Source organism: Sceloporus occidentalis, unplaced genomic scaffold, assembly GCF_023333645.1.
Source record: "Sceloporus occidentalis isolate IW3139 unplaced genomic scaffold, rSceOcc1.0.p SCAF_3, whole genome shotgun sequence".
Taxonomy (NCBI): domain Eukaryota; kingdom Metazoa; phylum Chordata; class Lepidosauria; order Squamata; family Phrynosomatidae; genus Sceloporus; species Sceloporus occidentalis.
Genome location: NW_028316983.1, coordinates 172,224,278 through 172,250,495, shown reverse-complemented (window position 1 = coordinate 172,250,495; position 26,218 = coordinate 172,224,278). Strand labels below are relative to the sequence as shown.

The 26,218-nt window shown below is 39.3% G+C and overlaps 1 protein-coding gene across 2 annotated transcripts in view; it reads left to right on the top strand.

Annotated features, from left to right (window-relative positions):
• Positions 1-1,058: 1,058 nt before the first annotated feature.
• LOC149317126 (putative phospholipid-transporting ATPase IIB) overlaps positions 1,059-26,218 on the top strand; it is a 176,518-nt gene continuing 151,358 nt past the window's right edge. For both annotated transcript variants that reach the window (XM_089516905.1, XM_089516903.1), the window contains exons 1-2: positions 1,059-1,238; positions 18,304-18,477. In XM_089516905.1, the coding sequence (XP_089373031.1) occupies positions 1,144-1,238; positions 18,304-18,477 (269 nt within the window). In that variant the 5' untranslated portion in view covers positions 1,059-1,143. The remainder of the gene's footprint in view (positions 1,239-18,303; positions 18,478-26,218) is intronic.

Below are 26,218 nucleotides of genomic sequence, written 5' to 3'. Positions count from 1 at the left end.
TGGGAGGGTCAGGAAAATGTAAATAAATTATTATTATTATTATTATTATTATTATTATTATTATATACAAATTCAGTCCCTGGCACTTAAAAATCAGGGCTGGGTAATGGTGGCTCTTCAAAGAGATGATATGGAGCTCTGCCCAGAGATTTCTAAGGGACAATTAGAGTGATTTGGTTTAGCAGAACTGTTTAGCGGCTTGAGAGTTGAACTAGACTATGGGATTTGTTGTTGTGATGTGCCTTCCAAGTCATTTCAAGGTTACAGCAGGGTTTTCTAATAATGTTCAGGCAAGTTTCTTCAGAGGGGGTTTGCCACTGCCATTCCGAGGCTGAGAGAGTGTGACTTGCCTAAATTCACCCAGTGGATTTCCATGGCCAATCTGGGAGGCAAACCCTGGTCTCCAGAGTCAACATAGGCAATGGCAAAGAGTGCTGGGAGTTGCAGTCCAACAACATCTGGAGGTCTATTGTAATAATAAATGTAAATGGCACCACTGGTGGCCTCCAGCCCGACCCCACCCTCAGAAGTGCCACAAGAAGCCCCTGTCATGCCTGACAACACTGGCATTGTCACTCCCTCAGGGCTGAGTGAAAAGCTCCAGTCCTGCCACACAAACATGGCAGAAGGGCCAACCTTCCCCTCACAGCAGTGCTTCTCAACCTTTGGGCCTCTAGATTTTTATATATATATATATATATATACACACACACACACACACACACACACACAGGACTCCAATTCCCAGAAGTCCCAGCCAGTAGCTTCACTGTTCAGGAATTCTGGGAGTTGAAGTCTCCAAACAATAATAAAAAACCCTAGAGGACCAAAGGTTGAGAACCACTGCTTCACTTTCCTTTCCCTCACTCGCTTATTTGCCCCGCCCCCTCGCTTTCAACTGCCATTATGAGACTCCGCCTCCGCGCTCGAAGGCGGGGCGCACGCGAGCGCTCCTCGGCAGCTGATTGGCTGCTGCTGCCGCCGCCGCCGCCGCCTCTTCCTCCTCCTCCCTATCCCTCCCTGGTTTCTCTTCTTCTCCCGGCCGCTGGTGACGTCGTTGCCGTCGCGAGGCACGGCGGCGTGACGTCAAGCGGAGCGTCGGCGATGACGTCGACTCGGGTCAAGTAGCGAGCAGAAAAGAAAATGGCGGACCAAATCCCCCTCCACCCGGTTCCGCGCAGCACACAGCGGAGGGCGGCTTACTATACCCACGCCTCCGGCGCCCAGAGGCATAACAGGTACGTTGGAAGGGCGAGGGCAGCCAGGTCGCGGTGGGGGGGCTTCCTGGCTCCCTCCAGGGGCCTCATCCCCCAGGGCTTGGGCAGCTGCTGCTCGGCCCCTTGCTTTCGGCTGGAAGTCGGAAGGTTCAGAGGTTCTGGGGTCAGCGGTAGGCCCTCCTGTCCTCTAAGTTTTATGGCGTCTCCAGCCCAACTCTAGATCACCGGCCCCCAAGCTGTGCCCTTTAAGAGGTTTTGGACTTCATCTCCCAGAAGCCTCGGCCACGTTGGCCAACAGCATGGCATGCTGGGAGCTGAAGTCCAAAATCCCTTTATAAGAGCACAGTTTGGGGACCACTGTTACAGAGCCATATGCTGTTGTTTAGCGAATGACTGGGAAGGTTTGTTTTTCAGAGCAGTAATGGTCCCCAAACTCTGCTCTTTAAGGAAATTTTGGACTTCAGCTCCCAGAAGCCTCAGCTATCTTGGCCAATAGTCTGGGATTCTGGGAGCTGAAGTCTAAAAGAGCCTTAAAGAGCACAGTTTGGGCAACTAATAATAATATAATACACTTGTCCCTCCGTATTTGCTAGGATTAGGGGCACAAGGCCCCCTTCCCCTGAATATGGAAAAGCCGCAAATAATGAAAACACTGTGTTTTCCCCTGAGAGGACACCTCTCTAGGAATCTCTAGGTGCTCCAGGGCAACTCTGTGGCCAACGTCCGACAGACACCGAACATAGAAATTGCAGTGGAGGAGCTACAAAAGCCTAGAAGAGTATTCTCTCTAGGAATCTCCAGGTCTTTCAGTGCAACTTTTAGTTCAGGTTGACCACAGAGTTGCACTGGAGGACCTAGATATTCCTAGAGAGAACATAATAATCAAAGCCGCAAATATGGAGGGATGAGTAATAATAAAATTTATTTATATCCCGCTCCTCCGAATGATCAAAGCGGCTTACGTTAAAATAAAACAATAAAATACAATATCGATACACTATCGTATAATAGCACTATAACCCTACCCCTCCCATCAGTAATCATAAAATACAATTAGATTATCAATTACTAAAACAACCATAAATAAATAATTTAATAATTAACAACTACTAACAATAACCAGAGCAGAGGCAACTAGGCGTCCGTCAACAATCATGTCACAGATTGTTAGGGTATTGATCTTACTCTGGAAAGCCCTGCCAGAAGAGATAAGTCTTGACTGCATTTTTGAAGCAACCCAGACTGGTGATACATTGAATGGCAGGCCATTCCATAGCTTGGGAGTGGCAGAGAAGAAGGTCCTCTGAGTAACTGCAGCCAGCCTAGTCTTACTGATTGCAGTAAATTTTTATTTGAGGACCTCGGTGTCGAATTGTGTGGGAGAAGGCGATCCCGCAGGTAGACTGGACATCCTGTAGGTATGTGGCCGAGGCTGCTGCCCCACTGTGAAAGTAAAGCAATTTGACCCCGCTTTCTCTCTGTTCCTTGGGCATTCTCAGGTTTGTAGTTCGCTGGGAGCTTTCTGGCTGGGAAGGCAGCCTGTCTCACAAAACTGCTTTCAAAGCTTCCCTGGCCTCTTCATCCTCTTTGAATTTTCCAGATGGTGTTGAACTGTACCTCCCAGCATCCCTCACCAACATAGGCAATGACAAAGAGTGCTGGGAGTTGCAGTCCAACAACATCTGGAGGATCATTTTAATAACAGGGTTGCCATACGTGATGCCACTGGTGGCCTCCAGCCTACCCCACACTTTGAGGTACCACAAGAAGGGCAGGTCATGTTTGTGTCAAACTGCTTTGTCCCTGCAGTGTGGCAGCAGTCACTCCCTGCTCTTTGCCTTCGTTCACAACCAGTTTTCCTGTCCGCTGGAGTTCAGCTTGAGAGGTCCTTAAAGTGATTTGCTTTTCTTTTTTAATTTAGATCAGTGGTTTCCAAAGTTTGGCCCTCCAGGTGTTTTGAATGTCAGCTCTCAGAAGCCCAAGCCAGCCTGGTCAATAGTCAGCAATTCTGGGAGAAGAAATAAAAAACATCTGGAAGAACAAAGTCTGGCAACCACTGATTGAGACTCTGTTGAGTATGCCCTCCTTGCCACTGAGAACTTGCCTTCTAGGATTCAGCGTCTGGCATGAAAAGACGCAAAGGGATCTTGTAGTACCTTTGAGACTAAATGTGCAAAAGAAGTTGTAACATAAGTTTCGATAGACATAGGTCCAATGCATAATGCAGAAATAATCCAGTTTGAGACTGCTTTAACTTCCCTAGCTCAATGCTAAGGAATTCTGCGAACTGTAGTTTTGTGAGACATTTCGCCTTTTTTGTCAGAGAGATCTGGTGTCACAATAAACTACAATACCTAGGATTCCCTAGGGCACTTAAAGTGGTCTCAGACTGGATTATTTCTGCAGTGTGTTTTGGATCTTGGTCTACTTTCATCATATGCATGGAATGAAATGATTCCCAGGAAGGACTTTTATAATTGGACTGTATGAATACCTATGGGAATGCAAAATGTCACCTCATCACCACACCCACATGTTTTGCATTTCCATGGGTATTTAGTCTAGAAGACGTTAACAAGATTTTCTTACCTTATAGGAGTAAAGGGGTTATGGTGCAGTGTGTCACACTTCTAGAAAAAAGAGTGTCCTGGGTACTTTCATTTTAAAAGGAACTGTGGTGGAGACTAAAATATTGACAGTAACCTTTAGTTTGTAAGCCTGAGAGCAGAAAACCATCAAATTAATAACTTCTAAGCCACTCTGGGAGCCTTGTTGTCTCAAGAGTGGGATATAAATGAATAAAATAAAATCTGCACTGTAGCATCTGATGGGAAGGGCAAAGAGGAGCGGCAGCCTTGTAATTCTCATCAGGGTGCTGGTATCAATCTCTAAGTGGTTTGGCATCTGGATGATTGAAGCAGTGCTTCTCTCTATATGTAGTTGACTAAGAACTGAGGTTTTCTAGAGAGAGAGACTTCTCCTTTTTGTACCAGTGAGGGCATTACAGTTTCTGAGGATATGAAAGGAGGCCTTCTCTGCTGTGGTGTGAGGCAGTAGAACACCCTTTCCTATGATACCTGATTGGCACAGATGCTGGCTTCATCCTGGTACAAATTTAAAATGTGGATTTTTATGAAAGCGTATGGGGGTCTAATATTTTAGCCAAATCTATACATGTAGATTATTTTTTACTTTTTAAAATAATTAAATTGTAGAGTGGGCCCTCCACATTCACTGGCGTTAGGGGCACAGGACCCCCGTGAAAGTGGGAAAACGTTCCACTGTTTTTTAACTTAAGAAAACACCTCTAGGAATCTCTAGGTCCTCCGGCATGACTCTTTGGTCAGCAGACCTAGAGATTCCTAGAGAGAACATATTAATCAAATCCACAAAAGTCAAAGCTGCAAATGTAGGGGCCAGGCTATACAATATGTTTTTAGATGGTTTAAATAATTTAAACTGATTTTATTGTGTACTGTCCTGCGATCTGATGATGTTGGGCAAAATATTAATAATGCACAGAGATCCTGCGTAACATAGTGGTTTGAGTGTTGGACCATGACTCTGGTAGGGTTGCTGTAAGTTGGAATTCACTTGAAAGCACATAACAGTATATATTTCATTCAAATAAAACAATAAATTATAATATTAGGGTTCAAACTATTTAAATTCTTCTTCATGTTATTTTCTGAAAAATAAACAACTTCAACAGGACCTGTTAATGTGGAACCAGTGCAGGATAATACCTGTTTTGGTCTCATAATACGAGTGCTGGGCATTTGTAGTAGATTTAATGGTTGGAAGAGGAATTCTCTGTAAATATTCCCCTGTCTATTTTATTTCCAGACAGATTCCAAGCTAAAAAGTGGTTCAGGAGGGGAGATGGGAGAATAGCCTAAAGTAGCATTTCCAGAGGAGATTTCATGGGAAGGGTCAAATCCTTTCCTTCATTGAATTTACCCTTTCTACTTTCTACCTGTATTCATAGTTTTATTCCTCTAGAAAAACATAGGTTCAGGCAGACTGTGACTTCTGCAACCCTTAGAAGTCTTAACTGGTGTGTGTAAATCTTGGGAAAATCTGCACTGGAAAAACAAAGCTACTTTATATCCGCAGTGGTTTGGTTCCAGAATACCTCTTGGATAGCAAAATCCATGGATGCTCAAGTTCCATTAAATAAAGTGGCATAGTAAAATGTTGTCCCTTAAATACAATGCAAAATCAAGGTTTGCTTTTTGGAATTTATATATTTCCAAGTCGTGGATGGTTGAATATTTGGCTAAGGAATCCATTGGGTATGGAAGGCCAACTGTATTTCTCATCTTCCCAATTGTGTTAGATTTAGGCGTGAGAAGATTAGAACAGGAGTTAATACATTTTTGAAAGCCTTTGTGATCAGAATTTCTACACAGGCAAGGTTCATGCTCTCCCATAGATGGAAGAACGGAATTGTCTTTGACATTACAATAGAGTCCACCCTTCGAATCCATGGGGGATCCATTCCAGAACACTCACCCCCTGCGGATAAGGAAAAATGCAGGACCTTGAGTCCTGTTGTCCTTAATGGTGGGTGCCCTTTTAAAGTAGTGGGCGCCCTTTTAAAGTAGTGGGTGCCCTTTTAAAGTAGTGGGGCTTGCCATCTGTGGATGTTTAAATCCGTGGATGGCAAGCCTGCAGATATCGAGAGCCCACTGTATGCTTGCACTGTCTCCAAATCCGAGTGTTGTTCTGTCCTGATCTCAGCTTCCAGCAAAGTTTCCTTATTGCCATGGTCTGGTATTAGCATGGATTGGAATTCAACAGAACCACTTGATTTCAACCAGAAAGAGTTCAGTACCAGAAGAGAGTTTCTGTTCAGTTCTGACAAGATTTAGGAATGCACTTTAGGTATCTGTTCCTGACTCCTGCTTCCACTTAAAAACATGTACACCTGCCTAGTTACCAGAGTTTTTGGGATGGCTTCCAGTATGTTGAAAATACAGGGGAACAGGATGGATGGATGTTAGGATCTCTTACTGGGCAGCTCATCTTGTGGCCTTTTATTTCTGGTGATGAACACAGATGACACCAATGAGAGACAAAGGCTTTGTTTACTAGCGTCCACCCCCATCTTAGAATATCCTATCTGTTGGATTTTGACTGGTTCCTTCCATATATTCAGTAAATATGTGGAAGGAGTGCAAGGCCACATCTACAGACCATAGTCTGGTGTCATTGTACCTACACGGCACACTCCTTTACTGATATGTATTCAGCTAGATGTTTAGGAATAATCATTAGACCTCAGGCTAGTATATAGTTTCCAAGAAGACAAGATATTTTGCTTACTCAGTAGGAATATCTGAATTGCCATTCCTTTGCAATCACTTGTGTGATGTCTTGCTCCTGAAACCTTTGGAAACAGTGTCTAATAGAGAAAAGGGTTCCAGTGGTAAAGAAAAAAAAACGGGACACTGGTGCATGAGGACATAAGCTCTGGTGAGATACTGAACTCTGGTTTCTATGCATATTTTTTCAAAACAATATCAGATTAAAGCAGAGTGTTTAAGATTTTGGAAAGACAGAAGAAACTATCAGATGGAAAACTTGGCAGGCAAAGAATTCAGTGACATTAAGAAATAGCTGTTTTAGATATCTCATATTGATAAGAGAAACTGCAAAGTATAAAGTGCTTATTTCTGTTTTTATAACTAGTACTTAGAAACATTTCATATATTGGAAAGCAGAGAAAGCCTTGCAGTATTTAGAGATTGTTTCACAGTCTTTATAGAATGAAATATATAGGCAACTGTCTAATTTACTAGAAATTATTATGAGGCAAGAAGAATACTCTTCACTCTTACTAGCTACTATCCTGAACATACAGTGAAATCCAAAAACTACACACATATCTTGAACTACCTATCATTTCAGAAAACTAAAGTGCACTTCTTTAAGTCAGCAATAGCAGTCCGAGATAGCAGATAGACATATTTTCAAACTTGAACTTAGAAGAGCAATAAAACAGACGTTAAGCATCTAACCCTCTACTCATTATGTACAACCTTCAATAAATCACAACAATACTTCATTCCATACACAGTGCGTCTGCTCCATACGTGGGCACACCATACACAGCTTTCTGTTTACGTGGAAGCCATGTCACTATTAAGTTAATGATGCATGCAGGGCCGCCACATGAACCGCACCGCTGCAAGTGCGAGCCTCATTTTATTGAATTGGGCTTGAGCTTGCATGGGATTTGCCTTATGCGGGGGGGCGGAACGGATCCCTCGCATAAGGCAACGCTCCACTGTATTACGATCTAATGGGTCGCAAGAACTATCCAACATCATCAAATTTGTAATAGTTATAGGAAAAATTAAGGTGAACTGCTAAATCTGAGATGATTATGCATACACATTCACAGAGACTTACAGTATTAACCTAGTCAGGAGTTTATGTAAACCAGACAGGTTTATGTTTGGTTAAAAAAAGGATAGATGATCAGTGTCTGGCTCAAGTAAATATAAAATATTTCCCTGTTTATCTAGTATCTCAGAGTTACAGCTTTTCTGAAACATGCTTTCTGTCAGGCAAATGTGGACATGAACAGAAACAAAACTCCACCTAGAAATGTGATTCTCTACATCAGGGCCTAAATAAAGACTCATGGCATGTCCACTCAGAAGTAAATTTCACTATATTAAGTGGAGCTTATTCTCAGGTAAATTTGTATAAGGCTGCAGTCTAAGAGATCTTCATATATTTTAGAAATATTATTAACATTCTTATTATGCCAATTACTATTACTTATTATTACAACCCTGATTCACTGGAGTAAATTACTATCCTCCTGGTCAAAATTAACTATGTACCCTTTTGAACAGAGTTTTATACCTGAGGAAATAAATCTTAGATCTTGTACAGGTACAGGTACAATCCCATGTAGTAAGGAAGGAGGGCTCTGATATGTGTGTAGTTTTTGGATTTCACTGTATGTTCAGGATAGTAGCTAGTAAGAGTGAAGAGTAGTTTTTGAAAGCCTACTGTGTAGTGTAACTGTGGTGTTAGGTAAATTAATATACTGCAAGTGAATTGATGTCTACTCAGAGGTAAACTTAACAGGATATGTCATTTGTTGGATTGAGTCTTATTAAACTATATTCATATAAGAGGGATTTATAAACTGCTGATAGCATTTCTTGATATAATTTTTTATGAGTCCCAGGTGACAGTACAGTTGGCCCTCCAAATCTGCAGCTTTGACTTTTGCAGATTTGATTATTTGTGGTTCTGATGAGTGTGTTCTCTGTAGGAATCTCTAAGTCCTCCAGTGCAATTCTGCCAGAAATTGACCGTAGAGTTGTGTTGGAGAACCTACAAGGTCCTAGAGAAAACACTTCTCTAGGCATTTGTAGGTCTTCCAGCATGATTCTATGAGCAACATCTGGCAGGTGCTAATCACAGAGTTATTTATTTATTTATTTATTTATTTATTTATTTATTTATTTATTTATGGTATTTGTGCCCCGCCCTGCCCTGGAAGACCTGGAGATGCCTAAAGAGGTCTTCTCTCAGGTAAAAAAAAAAAAAAAATAGTGGTTTTTTAAAATTTGTGGTTCTTCTGCATTCATGAGGGTCCTTCACTCCTAACCCCAGTGAATGGGGAAGGACCACTGTATAATCAATCGATATAAAATTCTAATTGGTGGTTGATTAGACATTGTTGCTGTAGACTATATAGATATATTCCCAATATTTGATAAGTATTGAAGCCAGAGTGGTGTAGTGGTATGATTCTGGAGACCAGGGTTTGAATCTCCTCTTAGCCATAGAAACCCAGTAGTTGATGTTGCACAAGTCACACTCAGCCTCAGAGGAAGGCATTGCTCCCCCCCCCCCCCCCCCCACACACACACTACACACAAATATCTTAGAAAAATATGTAGTCAGTTCTGTGTTGGAAGAGAAACACTTGAATCCAGCTACTCAGAACTGGATAATTTTCAAGTATTGTTGAAGCAGTTCTTTCTGTTTCCTGTTACTTACGGGTAGTTCAGATGGAGTAGTTACTTGGCTTTATGAGCATCATAACTGCCCATGTGTAAAGTGTTTGTTCCAGAACATATATCAACTATTCCCCCTTGTAACTATATAATACATAGAAACAGGAATAATGGGCAAGCCATCTTTTGGTGAAGATTTTGTACCATTACTCATACTCACTGAGATCTCTTGGTAACCTTCCAAGGTTCCTTAAAACATGATTGAAAAATTCTGAACTATGTGCTATTGTTCTTAAGTAAGCATTGGTTTTCTGAGATAAACATTACTACATAATATAACTGGGGACCAACACGTGGTGGGTTGCATAAGAGTTCTCCCTGAGGATTGCTGACTGCCCACATATACTTAGGGTTGCCATAAGGCAGGACCTCCAAACTGGGACAAATGTAGGACAAATGTAGGGCTACATTTTCAAATGTAGGACATGTTTTTTAAAAAATGGAGGACACATGAAAAAATTGATAATTTTTAAAAAAATGTTAATATAAATGCATGTTTCTTAGGCATGCTCAAAATGGAGGACATTTTGGCATTATTCCTAGACAGAAGGCTGAAATGTACTTCTCTTTCTGGCCAAACACCCCCCCGCCAATTCTACAAGAACATTTCCCACTCCCAAGCAGGCATAGCATTTAAAGACCACAGGCAGTCCCTTGTGCCATTGCAAACTACATTTCCCACTCCCAAGCAGGCATAGCATTTACAAGATCACAGGCAGTCCCTTGTGCCATTGCAAACTACATTTCCCACTTCCAAGCAGGCATAGCATTTGCAAGATCACAGGCAGTCCTTTGTGCCTTTGAAAACTACATTTCCCACTCCCAAGCCTTCTTAGCAATTCCCCCCTTCCTCCTTTTCCTTGCCCCCTCCAACCCCCCCAAACCCCTCACCCCCTCTTTTTCCCAGGTATGTCTCAACTTAGGAGGGATTTATGGGACAGATCCAAAGCCTTTTTTCTTTTCTAATGGGGGCAAAGCCTTGAGAAGCCCTGGACCCCTGAGAAGAAGAGGAGGGGGGCTTAGAGAGAGGAAGAAAGAGAAAAAGAAGATGAGGAGGGGGAAGAAAGGAAGAAAAAGGAGAGGAGGAAGAGGAGGGGAAGAGGAGGAGAAGAAAAAAAAACGGAGTAACAAGAAGAAGAGAAGGAGGGGAAAGAGAAAGGGGGAAGCAGCTTGCCTGAGTGTAAATTCCTCCCTGCTTGGATGTTGCCCAAATAAGGAAGCAGAGGGCTGGCCAATAGAGGCAGGGCAGTGCAGTAGACCCCGCCCCTGCTGGTTTCAGTCCTCCTGCTGCTGCTCCAGGCATGCTTCACAGGCAGCACTCTATAGAAGGCAGGCAGCAGCCCTGGGAGCTCAGAGTTGGGCAGCCACCTGGGGGCGGGGTCAGGGGCGGGACGGGACCGGGCACACCCCAGGGGGCGGGAAAGTCCCGCCCACCACCGTGAAATGGCAACCCTACATATACTACAGGCACAAGTAGGACTCAATATGGCTCAGCATGTCTGCCCTTCTCCTCTTTTTTACTTATATCTCATATTCTCCCCAGTTTGTGGCAAGGCAGTTTACAACAGTTAAAATAGACAGTTAAAAATTCACGGCATACAAAAGTTAAAATTTTGTTTAAGCTATCAAAGAAAAATAGGAAATAGATAATCCAGCAAATTGTGCAAGGCCCTTTCTCCTTCAACAGTCAGTCTTCCAAGGCCAACCAAAACATGAAAGTCTTTGCCTGCTTACAGAAAGATAGCAATTAAGAGTTGAGAGATTTAGAGCCTCGGAGCAGTCCCTGAGACAGGCTTCCTTGATCTATCTGAAAACTCAAACAGATTTGTAGGGGAGAACATGGGCCTCCAAATAACATTCAAATAATCTTAGGTTGATGTACCAATTTGAGACCTGCATTGTTAGCACAGATAATCTTGTTTCAGCTATTGATGTTCTGGTAACGTATGACTTACAGTAAATTTCTGCTGTGATTCATATGTGGCCTTCCTTTGAAACTGTTACAGAAACTTAACTGATTCAAAAGAGGCCAGTGATTTTGCTTTATTACTGACACTTGTTTGTATTGTGTTTCTGGGCCCATTTAAAATGGTTAGAGGTCCAAATAACTTGGGAACAGGCAATTTGCAGGATCGCTTTCCCCGAGATGCTCCATTTAGAACTTCAGATATACTTTTGCAGTACCTTCTCTGAGTGTCTCTGCCAAACATTTCATGTTCCTGGGCCATGAAAACAGGTTTTTCAACTATGACAGCTTTATTGTCTGGCACAACTATTATTATTTTTCTGGTGCCAGTTGATGACTTTATTTTTCTGGACTTTTACCTTTAAAATTGTTTGATTTAAAGATTACTCTGATATTTTTGGAATGTGAATGTACTGCACATTTTTGGATGCTACTTTGGGATTTAGATATTGATTTTCCATTGCTTATTTTATTTGGTATTAGGTTGTATGTTGTGGCCTTATTTTTATATTTACAGTAGTTCTAACCTTCATTGTAAGATGGCTGTCAAACTTGTGTTAGTGGCTAAGAAATGAAGACAGATTAATAAATAAATGTAAACCTATTGTTTGTTCCTTTTCATTATGGCCTCTTAAAGGTAGTTGTAAAATATTTGCGTTTATAAATTAATGTTTCTGTTAATTAATATTCTGTATTTTTAGGGTTGTTGATGACTGGAACTCATGCAGGCCTCTCATTAATAGGGTCTCCTTAAGTCAAAGCTGGCTTGATAACATAACAACAATAAGAAATTGTGGCAATACGGGACTTTGTTCTACTTGACCAAAGTTGTGAGATTTTAAATTAATCTTAACCATGCTAGGTCATTCTTACCCATGCAGTACAGATCCCATTTTATAACTTTTTCTATGAACAAATAGCTTTGGTGTAATCACTCTTTAATAGCGTGGGTAAGAGAGGGTTCAGAAAATAAGGTTAGTTTGCTTTTATTTTTCATATCAGCATATCTGTTTGTTTTAAACAGAGATTAAGAAGAAATCTTTCAAAAGTTTTTCCATCAAAAGCTTTTTTTTTAAAAAAATGTTCTTCAGAGTTGTGTGCTAGTATTGTTTATCTAATCTATTCTCAAACAAGTTTTTTTTAATATAGGTTCAGGACTTGTGTGACTCATGCTCATGTTTACTGCCTGGTCTTTTTTGTTATCTTCCTGCACCTCCAAAGCATCTTTATGCTTTTTTATCTCTGTCTGATAACAAAGTACTTAAACCTTAGACAAAAATAGTAAGCAGTCTCTAGTTTCATATAGTTAAGCTTTGTCAATGTCTTTGTATTAATATATCAGTCAATTCTCATGGTATCTTTATTTTAAGATCAAGCGAGAGATAGTGTCTTGTTTTCCTCTTGCTGTCCACAAAAGAAGCAATAAAACAAGATACATCAATTTACTATTTCAGTCAATCCAATTGCCCAGTCCTGTGAGAAAGGATTACAGCATGTCATTCCTGTTAAGTAAGTGATGTTCAAATAAGGGGAGTGACATGTGTTTTTAATACTGATGGTAATATACAGGTTGGGTCTCCTTTATCTGAAATGCCTCAGACCAGAAGTGTTTGGGATTTCATCTTTTTTCATATTTTGGAATATTTGCATATACGTAATGTGCTCTCTTGGAGACGAGACCCAAGTCTAAACATGAAATCCATTTATGTTTGATATACACGTTATAAGCATAGCTTGAAGTTAACATTATTCATAATACTATTAAATAATTATGTGCATGAAACAAAGTTTGTGTATACTGAACCATTAGAAAGCAAAGGTATTACTATTTCAGTCACCTATGGGGGCAATTTTGGATTTGGGGGTATTTTGGATTTTGGAATTCTGGATAAGGTATACTCAGTCTGTAGTAACTACAATGTTTACTGATACATTTTTAAAAATTAGGGTAATAAAGATGGACAAACTAAGAATCTTCCACACTGTTTTCATATATGCCATTCAGTTGACACAGTTTGCAGTCTTTGGTGGTATTCACTTTATAGAGTTACTGGCAGAGTTCCATCACGGTTACACAACATGCTGCTTGCTGTACATGTGATCTGTCAGCCCATATATTAATGTGCTGAAAATATAAAGAAAAAAGTAAAAAGTTAGCACTTATTCATGAAAACAACATATCCTTACCCTAAAAATATAATATTCCAGTATGAGCAAGGATGTTGCTTATAATGCATTACTGTCTAAAACTTCTATATATACTCTAGTGGCCAAGATTCATTGGTGTATTTTTGTGTCCAATGCAAGTGAAATCAGGGATTTCATTTCCTCACATTGTAGACTACAGCGGCACAAAAAAAACTGTTCTAGAGGGATCTCTATCCTTTCAGAGACATTTTAGGGGATGGATGTTTTTAGAGAGCGGTTTGAGCATTGGGCTATGACTCTGGAGACCAGGGTTCGAATCCCAGCATGGCCATGGAAATCCACTGGGTGACCTTGGGCAAGTCACAGTCTCTCATCCTTGCAGGATGGCAATGGTTCCCCCCCCCCCCCCCCCCGAATAAGCTTGCCAAGGAAACCCCATGATAAGGTTTTCCTATAGCTTGGTTAGGGTTGCCATAAGTCAGGACCTCCAAACCGGGACAAATGTAGGGCAAATGTAAGACAACCTTTTCAAATGTAGGGCACATTTTATAAAAATGGAGGACATGCGGAAAAAATTGATGCTTTTTAAAAATGTTAATATAAATGCATGTTTTTTAGGCATGATCAAAATGGAGGACATTTGGGCATTATTCCTAGTCAGATGGCAGAAATGGACTTCCTTTTCTGCCCAAACCACCCCCCTCCATTCCAAAACACACACAACAGCACATTTGGGCACTTCCCGTGGCTTTACTTAACATGGCCTCTTGCATAGTTCAGAGGCTTATTCCATAATCAAATCCTTGAGTTTAACACTTAGCATGGTTTAACATGGCTATGCATATTGAACATGTCAAGGTGGTTTCACAAGAAGTGGATTTGCCGTTTCAGGTTTCTTGCACCAACTCTACTTCTCAGAAGTGTGTACTTAGTCAAGGGACTTTGATTTTTTTTCACTGCACATGAGTTTGTAAAAATCAGAGCAGCTAACATTGGCCATGCCTGAGAGGCTTGCTGATATCAATATCACCATCACCATCATCACCATCATTGTCACAACAAGGGAGACTTGTTAGCATTAAAAGCACAAAAAATACACCAAAACCACACTTTGGAAGGTGACACTCTCTCAACTTCAGAAGCTGACTCAAATCACATCATCACCACACTATCCTTGTCGAAGCAAGGGACAATTGTTAGCATTAAAAGCATCAAAAATACACAGAAAAGGCACTTTAAAATGCACTTTAAAAATACAGTTTAAAAAATACAGCTTAAAAATGCACTTTAAAAATACAGTTTAAAAAATACAGCTTAAAAATGCACTTTAAAAATACAGTTTAAAAAATACAGCTTAAAATGCACTTTAAAAATACAGCTTTAAAATGCACTTTAAAATACAGTTTAAAAATACAGCTTAAAATGCACTTTAAAAATACAGTTTAAAAATACAGCTTAAAATGTACTTTAAAAATATAGTTTAAAAATACAGCTTAAAATGTACTTTAAAAATACAGCTTAAAATACAGCTTAAAATGCACTTTAAAAATACAGTTTAAAAATACAGCTTAAAAATGCACTTTAAAAATACAGTTTAAAAAATACAGCTTAAAAATGCACTTTAAAAATACAGTTTAAAAAATACAGCTTAAAATGCACTTTAAAAATACAGTTTAAAAAACACATACAGTACTTCCTCCTTCTCCTTCTCTTCCTCTTCATCCTCCTCCTCCTCCTCCTCCTCCCTGGCACCAAAAAAGGGCAAAGGAAATGGCCCTTTCCTTTCCCCTCTGGCTGCAGCCCAGCCCAACAGAGGAGGAACTCCTCCTCCTGAGTCTGGCTGGCCAATGGGGGCAGACTGGGGCTGGAACAGCCCCGCCCCCTGCCAGCCCTCACAGGCTGAGGCCTGGAGAACCCAGCCTCAGGAGGAGGAAGTCCTCCTCATTAGCCCTGCGTGCAGCTCTGCAAGGGCCAGCAAAGGCAACCTCATCCACCCGGGACAAGGAGGAAACCGTGCAGGGACGCCCCCTAGTGGTCAAAACCCGGGATTGTCCCGCCCCCAGCCGGCTTATGGCAACCCTAAGCTTGGTGCCTTGGGGTTGCCAGAAGTCAGAAATGACTAGATGGCACACAACAACAGCAACAACAAACTGTAGTCATCATCAGTTCTGGCAAAAACAGAATAATCCAGCAAATGTATGCCGTGGGATTCTGGCAAGTATAATATGTGAACTATTGGAAGAATTTAACATTTGATAGTAATATAAACACATTTTTCTTTATTGTTACATTTTTAAAAAATAGAGTGGAGGTTATAAGAATTTTTATTGTTGCTAGTTAAAAAGCAGTAAAACTACTGTATAGAGTAATGCAGGGTAATTCCACTCTTGGGCAACATTTCAAAACAAGCACTTGTGATATATATGCATATAATACAGTTCTGCACTGTGTGGTGTGATGGTTATAAAATATAGGCATCTGGTACAATTTGCCAAGAGTTCTGCCTCGCATGTTCTAATGAGATAAGGGAAACTGTCAGGGTAGAATCTTTGCCAGAGATTTGGCTGAGTTGAAGTACTTGCATGTGGAAGGGGGCTTTTTTTATTTGGTTGCCTTTTCTAGACTGAATCCACAAAATGGCATCTGTATAAATTCCTTTCAGAGTTATTGTTGAAAAGCATTAACTGTACTTAGATTGCTTTGGCGTGTCATCACCACTCCTGAAGCATGCAAAAATTCAGCCAAGGAAAATTTGACCAACTGATAGCTTCAGGCAGCAAAACTGTTCAGTAAGTTTCTTGAGAAGAGAATTAATATCCTTGAATTCTCATTCTCCTAGAAATTGCGTGAGTCAGTTCCCATAGTATTTTATTCCATAGTTTTAAAGACACAAGGAAGAAAACATAACTTGAAAAACCTATCATTTTAAAAGTAGTGAACACAAAGTGAAGCATACTATCAAGCATATAGGAATCAGAAGTGCTCTGATGGTATGTGAGAACAATGTGATGACTACCATATAATGTACAAATAAATGAGACGTGTGTGCGATCACTCAGGAAGCGGTACACTGTGATTCTACATTTGACTGTTTGTGTGAACTTCTTGGTAGCAAATTAGGGTTTGAATTAAAAAATGGCTCCTTGAATAATATATTCAGGTATATTGCAGTATATTGAATAGTATATTCAAGTATATTGCAGCTGTATCTTGTTGCTCAGTTGTGTTTTGATAATAAAAAAAGAATTTTTTAAATGTAGGTATGATTTAAGCAACAGACAATACAATGCAAACTTAATGCATTCACTTAGTTACTCATTCCTTTTAAAAGCCATCAAAGTTTGAGTAGAACACAGTATAATTTTCACAGCAGATCTTATACACAAGTTCATTTTGTAGTATAATTTCTTTCCCTTTCTCTTAATGTTTTTGTTCAGCAGTTGTTTAATATTAATGTTCTTCACATTCAGGAATCCATTTTTCCCAGATACCTGTCTTATCTCTGATTTAATATCAGTAGGACTGTATTTTGCATTTTTACTAATCTATTCAGGTTATTTTCAGAGCTTTATTTTTTCAAAAGTTTCTGGAATTACACTTAATTAGTTTGTCACTTGTGAAAAAAACAGCTTCGCTGACAATTAAATGTACACAACACTAGATTACAAAGAAATTGAGATTCCCCCCCATAAAAAATCCATTATTCATCAGTTTTTGCATACAATGATAAAAATTTTAACACAGTAGGAAGATTGCTTTTTGAAGGGGAATAAATTGCTAGTGAGTTCAAAGCCTGGTTTTTGAAGTCAAGCTACTAAGTATGATTTTATGTTATTGCTCTGGCATACTTGGATAGTTTACTTTGAGTTTTAAATTTGGAGATAGAAAATACAGCATGTTTTTGTAATAGACATGCATTATTTTCATTCTATCACTGCTGACAGTATTACAAAAAATACCTTCACCTGAACTTTATTGACTAATATGAAGATGTAGTCTTTGGGAAAATTGGGCTGTATCCAGTGTTAAGTGAGTCAAAAAAGTACAGAGGAGGTGTTCTGCTCATAGAACAACTAACTCGAGCAACACCTAACTGAATGGCTTGCTGAAGTGGAATCAAATACTGTAGTCGGATTTAGGCAAGGATGGAAGTGGGGTATCTGCAACTGTTAGGGCCTTGTACATGCAGAATGATACTTTTGGATACAGCCCTGTGAGTGCACTGTGTTTTGTTAGAGCTATTTGAAGGAAATTTCAAAGAGAAGCAAATTCAGCACAATAAGCACTAAAGTTGTTTCAAATTTGTACTGACCAAAAATCACCCTATGTAAGTGATAATAATGCACAAATATAAATATGAGAATTAAGCAGAAGTTATTTTGCTGGTTCACAATTTACTTGCATCTTAATCATTCTGCCACTTATTGTAAATTCCCTAAAAGACAAATAAGACAGCCATGTTTCACTTCGTGGCAATCTAGTTTGTTGGTTATGGGTCTCTTGGTTTGTTTTGGATTTGAGCAAATTTTCTCCAGTTGAAAATGTACCCTGTAAAACGCTCCCTAATATAACGTGTTTAAATATGCTTTAGAATGCTCAAAATGAATGTCTTTACTCTATAGCTAATAATACTATTGTCAGCTACTTGGATTATATCCAGCTGCGTAATTGTGCTAACAAGTTGAATTCTCTCCCATGGAAAGTGTTACTCCCCAGACTTCAAGAATTTTGTCTTCCTTCTTAGTCCTCTCTGTAGGAGATCAGTGGGGTTAACCCTTTGTGTAATATGTGGGGGACTTTAAAGGCTGCGGTGGGCATGAGGGAGCAAGGTATTTCACTAATAAAAATATGCAGCCACCAACATGCCATTGAATGGGATCTTTTTGTATTTTTCTTAATGCTCTTATTTGTTTAATGCCAACAGGTATCAGGTAGAAGATGAGTCCTCTCATCTGGATGAAATGCCATTAATGATGTCAGAGGAAGGCTTTGAAAATGATGAAAGTGATTACCACACTTTACCAAGAGCCAGAATTTCTCAGAGAAAAAGAGGTTTAGAATGGTTTATCTGCGGTGGCTGGAAATTTCTTTGTACCAGGTTTGTTTTTGTTCTATTGTTTTGTTGTTTTACAGGATAGATTGATTTCACTGTTGAGGTTAAGTAAATACAACCTATGTTACAGACACACACCAGTTTAAAACAAAATTTTTATAGTGTTACCGAAAACAACATATGGAAGTGGGGGGAATCCAGGTATGGGCCAGCCCTGTGAAATCCATAACAGAGAAATGTACGTTCCTGAATGGAAATAGATATTTCTTCTATCTGCTAACTGCACAGTCAACATCAGCACCTGGCATCACAGTCAGTTGCCAGGGCCCTTGTACCCTATTCATTACTGCTATCTGTCTTGTTTCTTAAATTCTGTTTCCCCCCTATAGCTATGCTCTCCAAATGGTGGGAGACAGATCCACACCGCTCTTAATCCACCATGATTCTTGTTGAAATATGCAATACTGGCTAAGACCCATGCTTTCATGCGGCTTGAACTGCCACCACGGCCAGCTGTGTGTGTTAACTGCCCAATGGAAAGGGAATGATCCACTGCAGATACATTGTTAAACAAGTATTGACTATTTGGTTGTGGGAGGAGATTAAAAAATATAGAGTACCTTTTGCTTTCATTATTTGCTTTGACACACCACTACCTCATCTTGCACCCCCAAATTCTGTCTGCTAGTGAGCACTTTGAGTCCTCATTTCATCTGCCCAAAAATCATTGCAGGGGAGAGAAATTTGGACTCACTGTACCTAGAGATTGTTACTTTCTGAAGCTAGTTCTTATTGATGTCTCCCTTCAGTTACTTCAGTGGGAGAGGACATCTCTGTCTCCCTGAAGCCTCATCATAGTTGTGTTGATTTGATGACAAAGCAGCAGAGTGTGTGCTGTTACTGAGCCTGTTTTTCTCTGTTTCCTGAGTTATCTTTTATGCAGAAAGGGCATATGACATTCCTTTGTTTATGAGGAAGAGGGGGATTTGGAGTGTGCTGTCTCTGAGATCCATCCTTTTGGAGGAGATGGAAGACTTACATTTCCTTTTTCTCCTGAGCTCATTGCTGAGGGGAGTGATTTGTGGGGTTTCGCATTTGTTCAGCCAGCACAACCTCCTTGGGACTGTCAGGGATGTTGCTTGGCATTTGATGAAAGTGCATATTGCGAGAGCTCGTGTTACGGAAAGAATCCTTTTGTTCCACCAATATTTTATTGCAGGACAGGAGTAATTATCCTCCTTTCTTTTTACAGATAGTTTAATGTAATTTTAATATGTATTTTTAAATCCAGCCCATTATGTTCATGAGTAAATAAGCTTAAAAATTTAGACAGAAGTTTGACTTTTTTGTTTGATGTAGGACTCCTTGAACTAATGATCACAGAATCATAAAGTTGGAAGAGACCACAAGAGCCATCCAGTCCAGCCCCCTGCTGTGCAGGAATACATAATCAAACCAATATTCATGTTATCTGCAAGTAAAAAGGATAAAGATTTCATGGCAGTGTATATCTTAGCAGTGTGTATGTATTAGAAATGTGCATGCACTTGCTTCTCTTTGATCATAAGCGAGATACCAATACGCCTTTTTCTTGTACACCTCCTGACTGAACAGGATCTCTTTGATATGTTTGTGTGATGACAAATACACATACCATTGCGCAGAAATGTATGTATGTTACCTTGTTGTATATCGTATTGTGTTATGGATTCCTGGTGGTGCAGTGGTTAAATGCCTGTACTGCAGCCATTTACTTGCGAGTTCAAGACCAGCAAAAGGGCCCAAGCTCGACTCAGGCTTGCATCCTTCCGAGGTCGCTAAAATGAGTACCCAGACTGTTGGGGGCAAATTAGCTTACTTGCTAATTAGCTTACTTTCTGTTCACCGCTATGATCTTTGGAATAGTGGTATATAAATAAAAAAAAAACAAAAAAAATGGATTCACTTGCCTCCTCTCTGCACTTTTCTGGGGTGTATATGTGTGTTACTATAATGAAAACAGGGAAAATTTTCAGTTAAGTATTGAATCTTTAGTAAAATACTCCAAGCATCAAATGTACAGAGTTCCACTTTTGAGACGAGCTAAGATAAAGTTAAGATTTGGGATTTTTTTCTGGTCCAGCTATCAAGAAAAAAGTTTGGACAAGTTGTCTAGTTCCTATGTTTGGTTGTACTTTTTCTACCATAATCCTCAGTAGCTTTTTGTGTACCTTCTTTATGCGAAGTGACGATCTTCTATTAATCCATTTAAAACAGTCATAGAAAAAGTCCCCTTGTCTTGGACATTTTAGCCCTACAAATTTTCATTAGTTTAGGGATTCGAATGGGCAAAAAAATCAATTTGCAGAATTCCTGGCTTATTTTTTATGACCTGGAAAGAGAGATGGCAGTACCCTTTCACTGATGTTCCTGAGAGTCTTAACACTAATTCACTAACTGTGGGCAATATCTTGAGTTGATTGATGTTGGTGAAAGGGGAAACGTAAATTCATTAACTGATGATAAGTTAACATTTCAGCTTTAAAGGTTAAAAAGTACATGTAACTGATGACTCTAGAGTGAATACAAGTTAGAATTATCTCCTGGTACTCTTCTGTCATTTATAAACCTCTTGTGTTGAACTCTCATGCTTGACTTGAGCCAAGTCTCTCGAGTAAATTACTCTTGCACTGTCAGGAGCCCTTTTATTTTAGGTTTGTAGAAATGCACTTTTCATGATAAAAAGCTCCAGTAGTTAGTAGTATGCTAAATGTTTGTACTGTTATTACCGCATTATTATTATTATTGTTGTTGTTGTGTGTCTGACTGATTTCTGTACACAGAATTACATCTATTAGAGTTGTAGTTGCATAATATCTGTTAGAATATATTTTGGGTTTGTTTGGGGGGGGGGGTTGGAAGAAAAAGATAACATTAGACCCTTCCCATCTGTGGGTGGTTTGGTTCCCCCACCACACAGTTGGGGAAAAAACTTGGCTGCACAAGACCATATTAGTGCTTGGATGGTGAAGTGTGTCTGTATCAATATGCCCATGGGTGCAAGCTGCCACTGGCTAATATGGGGCAGGGTGATCTCAAGGAGCTTTAACCTGTGGAATCAAGCCCCATCAATATGGTGGTCCCACTGCATAAAGAAGTATTAAAGTTTCCATTTAAGACTGACTTTGAACAGCAAGGATAACACAGTGCAGTTTTTATATTAGAAAGATCCCTTGTTATTCTCCAGAATGTCACAATCGCTTAAAGCTACAGTTATAAAATTTTCAGAAATTTTAACTTCAGAAGAAACTGTTCTTTCAAGGTATTTAGGGAATGGAGAACGGAAATTTTGAGGAACATGCAACATTAGCACTCTTTACTTTCAAAAGAAGTAACCATGCCAGTCTCTTGCAGCTTAAAAAGGAAGCAGGAAGATGGAGGGCGGGGGGAGTGGCAGTACTTTTAAAACTAATCAGTTTATATTTTATTTTATTTCGTTTTTATTTTTGTATGATTTTTCGTAGGTATAAACCCATTTCTTTCAATTTCTTTGGAACTGAATATCATTAAGCCTTGGTCATAAAACATATTTATACAGTGGTGGAAGTAGGGTAGAATCCAATAGGATCCAGAAAGATGCAAATCATGACCCTTGCCCTAAATCTATAAAGGTTCATGGTGGTCCTGCATATCTACTCAAATTTGATATCCATTGAGATTTAGTTCTAGGGCACAGACACAGGGCCAGCTCATCCGCCTTTTTTGTATAATTTTTTGCATAATTAAACAATATTAAAGTGAAAACTTATTACAGCAAGCGATGTAAAAGCCAGCAACCGTATGGTGGTTTCTTTGTACAATGGTCAAAACATAAATGTGTGCCCCCCCCCCCCCCCCGTGTTCGTGGTATAGTCACATGGTACTTCATCTGCCTTCTGCATGCGTCTCAAAGTCAACAGCCCCCTCTCCTCTCACTGCTCACCTGCCTTACCCTTGTTGTCACAACATGGAATGCCAGTCGTCTTGAATTTATTGTTTACCACAAACAAACTAATCTGTTTTCGTGTTTTGCATTTTTGGTAGTGATCATGCAATCGTGTTTCAGTGTTTGTGTTTGATTTTCAATGTTTGCCTAATACATTTAATACTGTGTTGCATTCTTACGGCAAGTTTTAAACTAAGTAAAGAGGAAGTTTTAGCTGTTTAGGTGAGTACTCTGTTTCTTATTATATTATCTTAGGGGATAGGGTGGTGCACAGCCGTCCTGTATCTTATGTCTTTTATCATTACATAATCAGAAATCAGAAAAAGAATATTGTTCTATAAAAGACAATAAATTAGGCTACAGAGACAATGCAAGCAGAATAAAAAAGTCTTTAACCTGTAAAAACCTAACTGGCTTTTTGACTAATTCTCAATACTATGACAAGAGATTGGAACCCAAGTTTTATGTCATGTTTATCTTTAACAAATGAAACAGCGGAAATCAAGGGGTGAAAATCATTATGAGGGGCGACAGGGGGTGCCAAAATATTTCTCACCTAGGGTGGCCAAATACCTAGAGCCAACCGTGCACAGACACACATCCCAGGGTACCAAAATTCATAGATGCTCAAGCCCCATTTTATACAATGGTGTAGTAAAATGGTGTCCTTTACATAAAATAACGTAATCAAGGTTTGTCTTTTTGAATTCTTTTTTTGTTTTTTTTTGTTTTGAATATTTGCTACCCATGATTGGTTAAATCTCTGGATGCAGAATCTGTTCGTACAGAGGGCCAACTGTATAATTCAGTTTATCAGTTTCTCTTTTTAGTCTTTGTAATTTCCTTGTTTGAAGACCATAACTTGTAAAACCCTTACTGTGTGTCCAGGGAGTTTGAAATGTTCTGCAACTGCAGGGACCTGTACCTACACTTTTAAAGTTACTTTTATATAGTAGGAGCATAAAATGGGTTATTCATATTCGTGTTCTGTGTCTTCAAGTAATTTCCGACTTACAGCAACTGTACGGCGACTCTGTCACAGGGTTTTCTTGGCAGAATTGCTTCAGAGGGGATTTGCCTTTGCCTTCTGAGGCTTAGTGAGTGTGACTTACCCAAGGGAACTCAGTGGGGTTCCATGGCCAAGCGGGGATTTGAACCCAGGTCTAGCAATGTTCTAGTTCAGCACTCAAAGCACAACACCACACTGTCTCTTTCTCTCTCCCCACCATTTTGTCAGTATATAAAGCTCCAGCAACACCCCTTCCCCTAAAATAGAAGATGTAGAAAAATGGAAGCCATCAGCTTAAATAAAGCAAAATGACTTCTTCATTGTACCAAAAGAACTGACAAAAAGGAACCCAAAGTAGAGATTGCAGTGAAGTAAAATGCTGTACATAACTTTATAAGAAAGTCTACCTGCTACATGGTTTTTAGAAATAATGTGATGGGAGTAAATATAAGAACACTTTGTCTTAAATAATATATTCATCTTTTTAATTGAAAATATTCCATAATTGATATTTTCAATTCTTCTGGAAAAACAAACAAATCACTGATTTTTTTCAGTTCTTTTCTGGGTCTTTACATCTCTATATAGGAAAAGATTAATTATTTCTACATTATACTGTTAGAGCTCCAGACAGCACAGACCACAATATAGAGAGGTAAACAATAGAGCTATACAAATAGACTTAAAATTTAGCTAAAACCATTCAATACATTCCATTCTGAACAACAAATGATTGCAAACATACTCAGATCATGAGAGTTTCTGAGACAGACGACCACAGAAGAGAAGAGAGTTTCTGCTTCCGCCAAGGAATGGGAGAAAGTTTACAAGCGTGAGACAGGGTGAAACAGACGGCCCTGAAAGGGTGGTTTTGATCGCCGGATTGGGGATGTGGCAAACACACGCTGTGACATTAATCCATCTTTTTGCTGGCCCAAAAAGAAGCAGCAGAAAGCTGATCCTTTTCGAGCTGGCAAAAAGCTGGCTTTTCCACTGCTGCGACAGCTTTGTACTGCTCCTGTGGCATGTGGCATTATGAATGCTGCTCCGCTAGATCACTGCAAAGCTGGCCACCGTCTGGTTGGGTGGGCAGCTTCATGGCAGCTTCCTGCCATCTTGGGGGCATGTGTTGTCTAAACAACATGCCCTCCAAGCTGCTGGGAAGCTGTTCCAAAGGGGTCATTTGTTTTGCCTCATAATCACATATATCTATCTAAACATGATATTCTAACTTTGGCTGAAAAAGTCAGCTCAGATGGGGAGGTGTGAAGCCACTCCATCCAAAGATGGATTGGGCCATAGCAGCTGCATGCTGCTGCCCCAATTCACTACAGCACTGGCTGAAAAAGGAGTAGTTTTCAACCGCTCTTTTTCAGCTGTAGAAAAGCTGCCTTTAGTGGCTCTTCTGTGGTGGCTTCCTGGCATATTCAGAGCTTGTGTGTAACTGCCATGCCCCCAAGACGTCCAGAAGCCAGCTCATATATGGGCAGCTGGGCACCCTGAAGCCAGCTTCTGGGGGGCTTCAGAACATGCAGCATCAAAATGCTCCACTCTGAAGCTGCCTGGATGGCAGTGCAAAAGGGTAGTCTGTTCCGCCCCTTTTTAATGTACCCAAACAGACATGTAATTTTAAGTTTAAAAGTGGAAGTCATACTTTGTTTGCTATCCCTTTGATGAACTATGAAAAAGTTAACAAACTTCATATTTAAAGTATCAGAACAGTCTAAAATAAAAATATCTAAATATCACTTTCAACTCTGACATGATCTTTATTATGCAACAGAAAATATTAATCTTAAATATCACTGCATAATGCTAAAAAGATTAACAAAAGCTCAGTTACAGTGTTGTTGACAGTTTGGATTACACCAGTTACTTTACCAAGTATCTAATTATATTTTTATATGGAAATCTTACTTTCAGCAAAATTAGCAATATACCTGTCTCTTAATTTCAGTTGCTTGTACTACAATTATAGAACGATACTAAAATTAGTACAATTATATAAGGATACATTCTTTATAAGCCTACTCTGAAAGTAGCAACAAGTTGTTCATTCTTCCCTTTTCAATGTTTATTTAATATTTTTATTAAATACTAAATAAGTTAATGTTTATTTTTATTAGTTAATTTACCTCAATTTTAATGTATACATTTTCTTTTAGCTTTGGTATCTTAACGCACATAGTTCTTTTTTATAAATTTTTAAAATCACTTTACACTAATAAAGTGATTACATATTACAACAACATACATAATCACATTCTTATTTTCCCCATATCCCCTTCTTTTACAAACTATTTAATTATTTTCATTCTTATGTTTGCTTTTTCCACTTCCTTTCCCCCTAACTACTAGAACTATCGAACAGTCTTATTGCCATTGTCTTTTCTGGAAAGCCAAAATGTTTTTTCCTTACCTCTCACGCATCAATCTTAGGTCTAACAATCGTAATATTTTTTATATACTTCTAATAAATATTAAATCAAAATTTAGCTACACCAGAATTTAGTATAGAATTTAGTATAATAGTAAACTTAATAAGATTTCATATAAGAGGGTTCCCCCTCAACTATAAAAGCTAATATTTCTTGTACTTTAAATCTCAGTCTTCCTTGATATACTCTTTATGTCACCAAGAATTTGTATTTCAGTTCTTATGAAATATATTGTCAACTTAATTCATCTGTTTTATAGATAAACTTGGTACATATGAAAAAGGTGCTTTTGAGTTACATTTCCATATGAAATGAAGAGGCTATCAAATACCCACATTAATTCAGGCTCTGGCCCATACACTTTCAATTAATCTG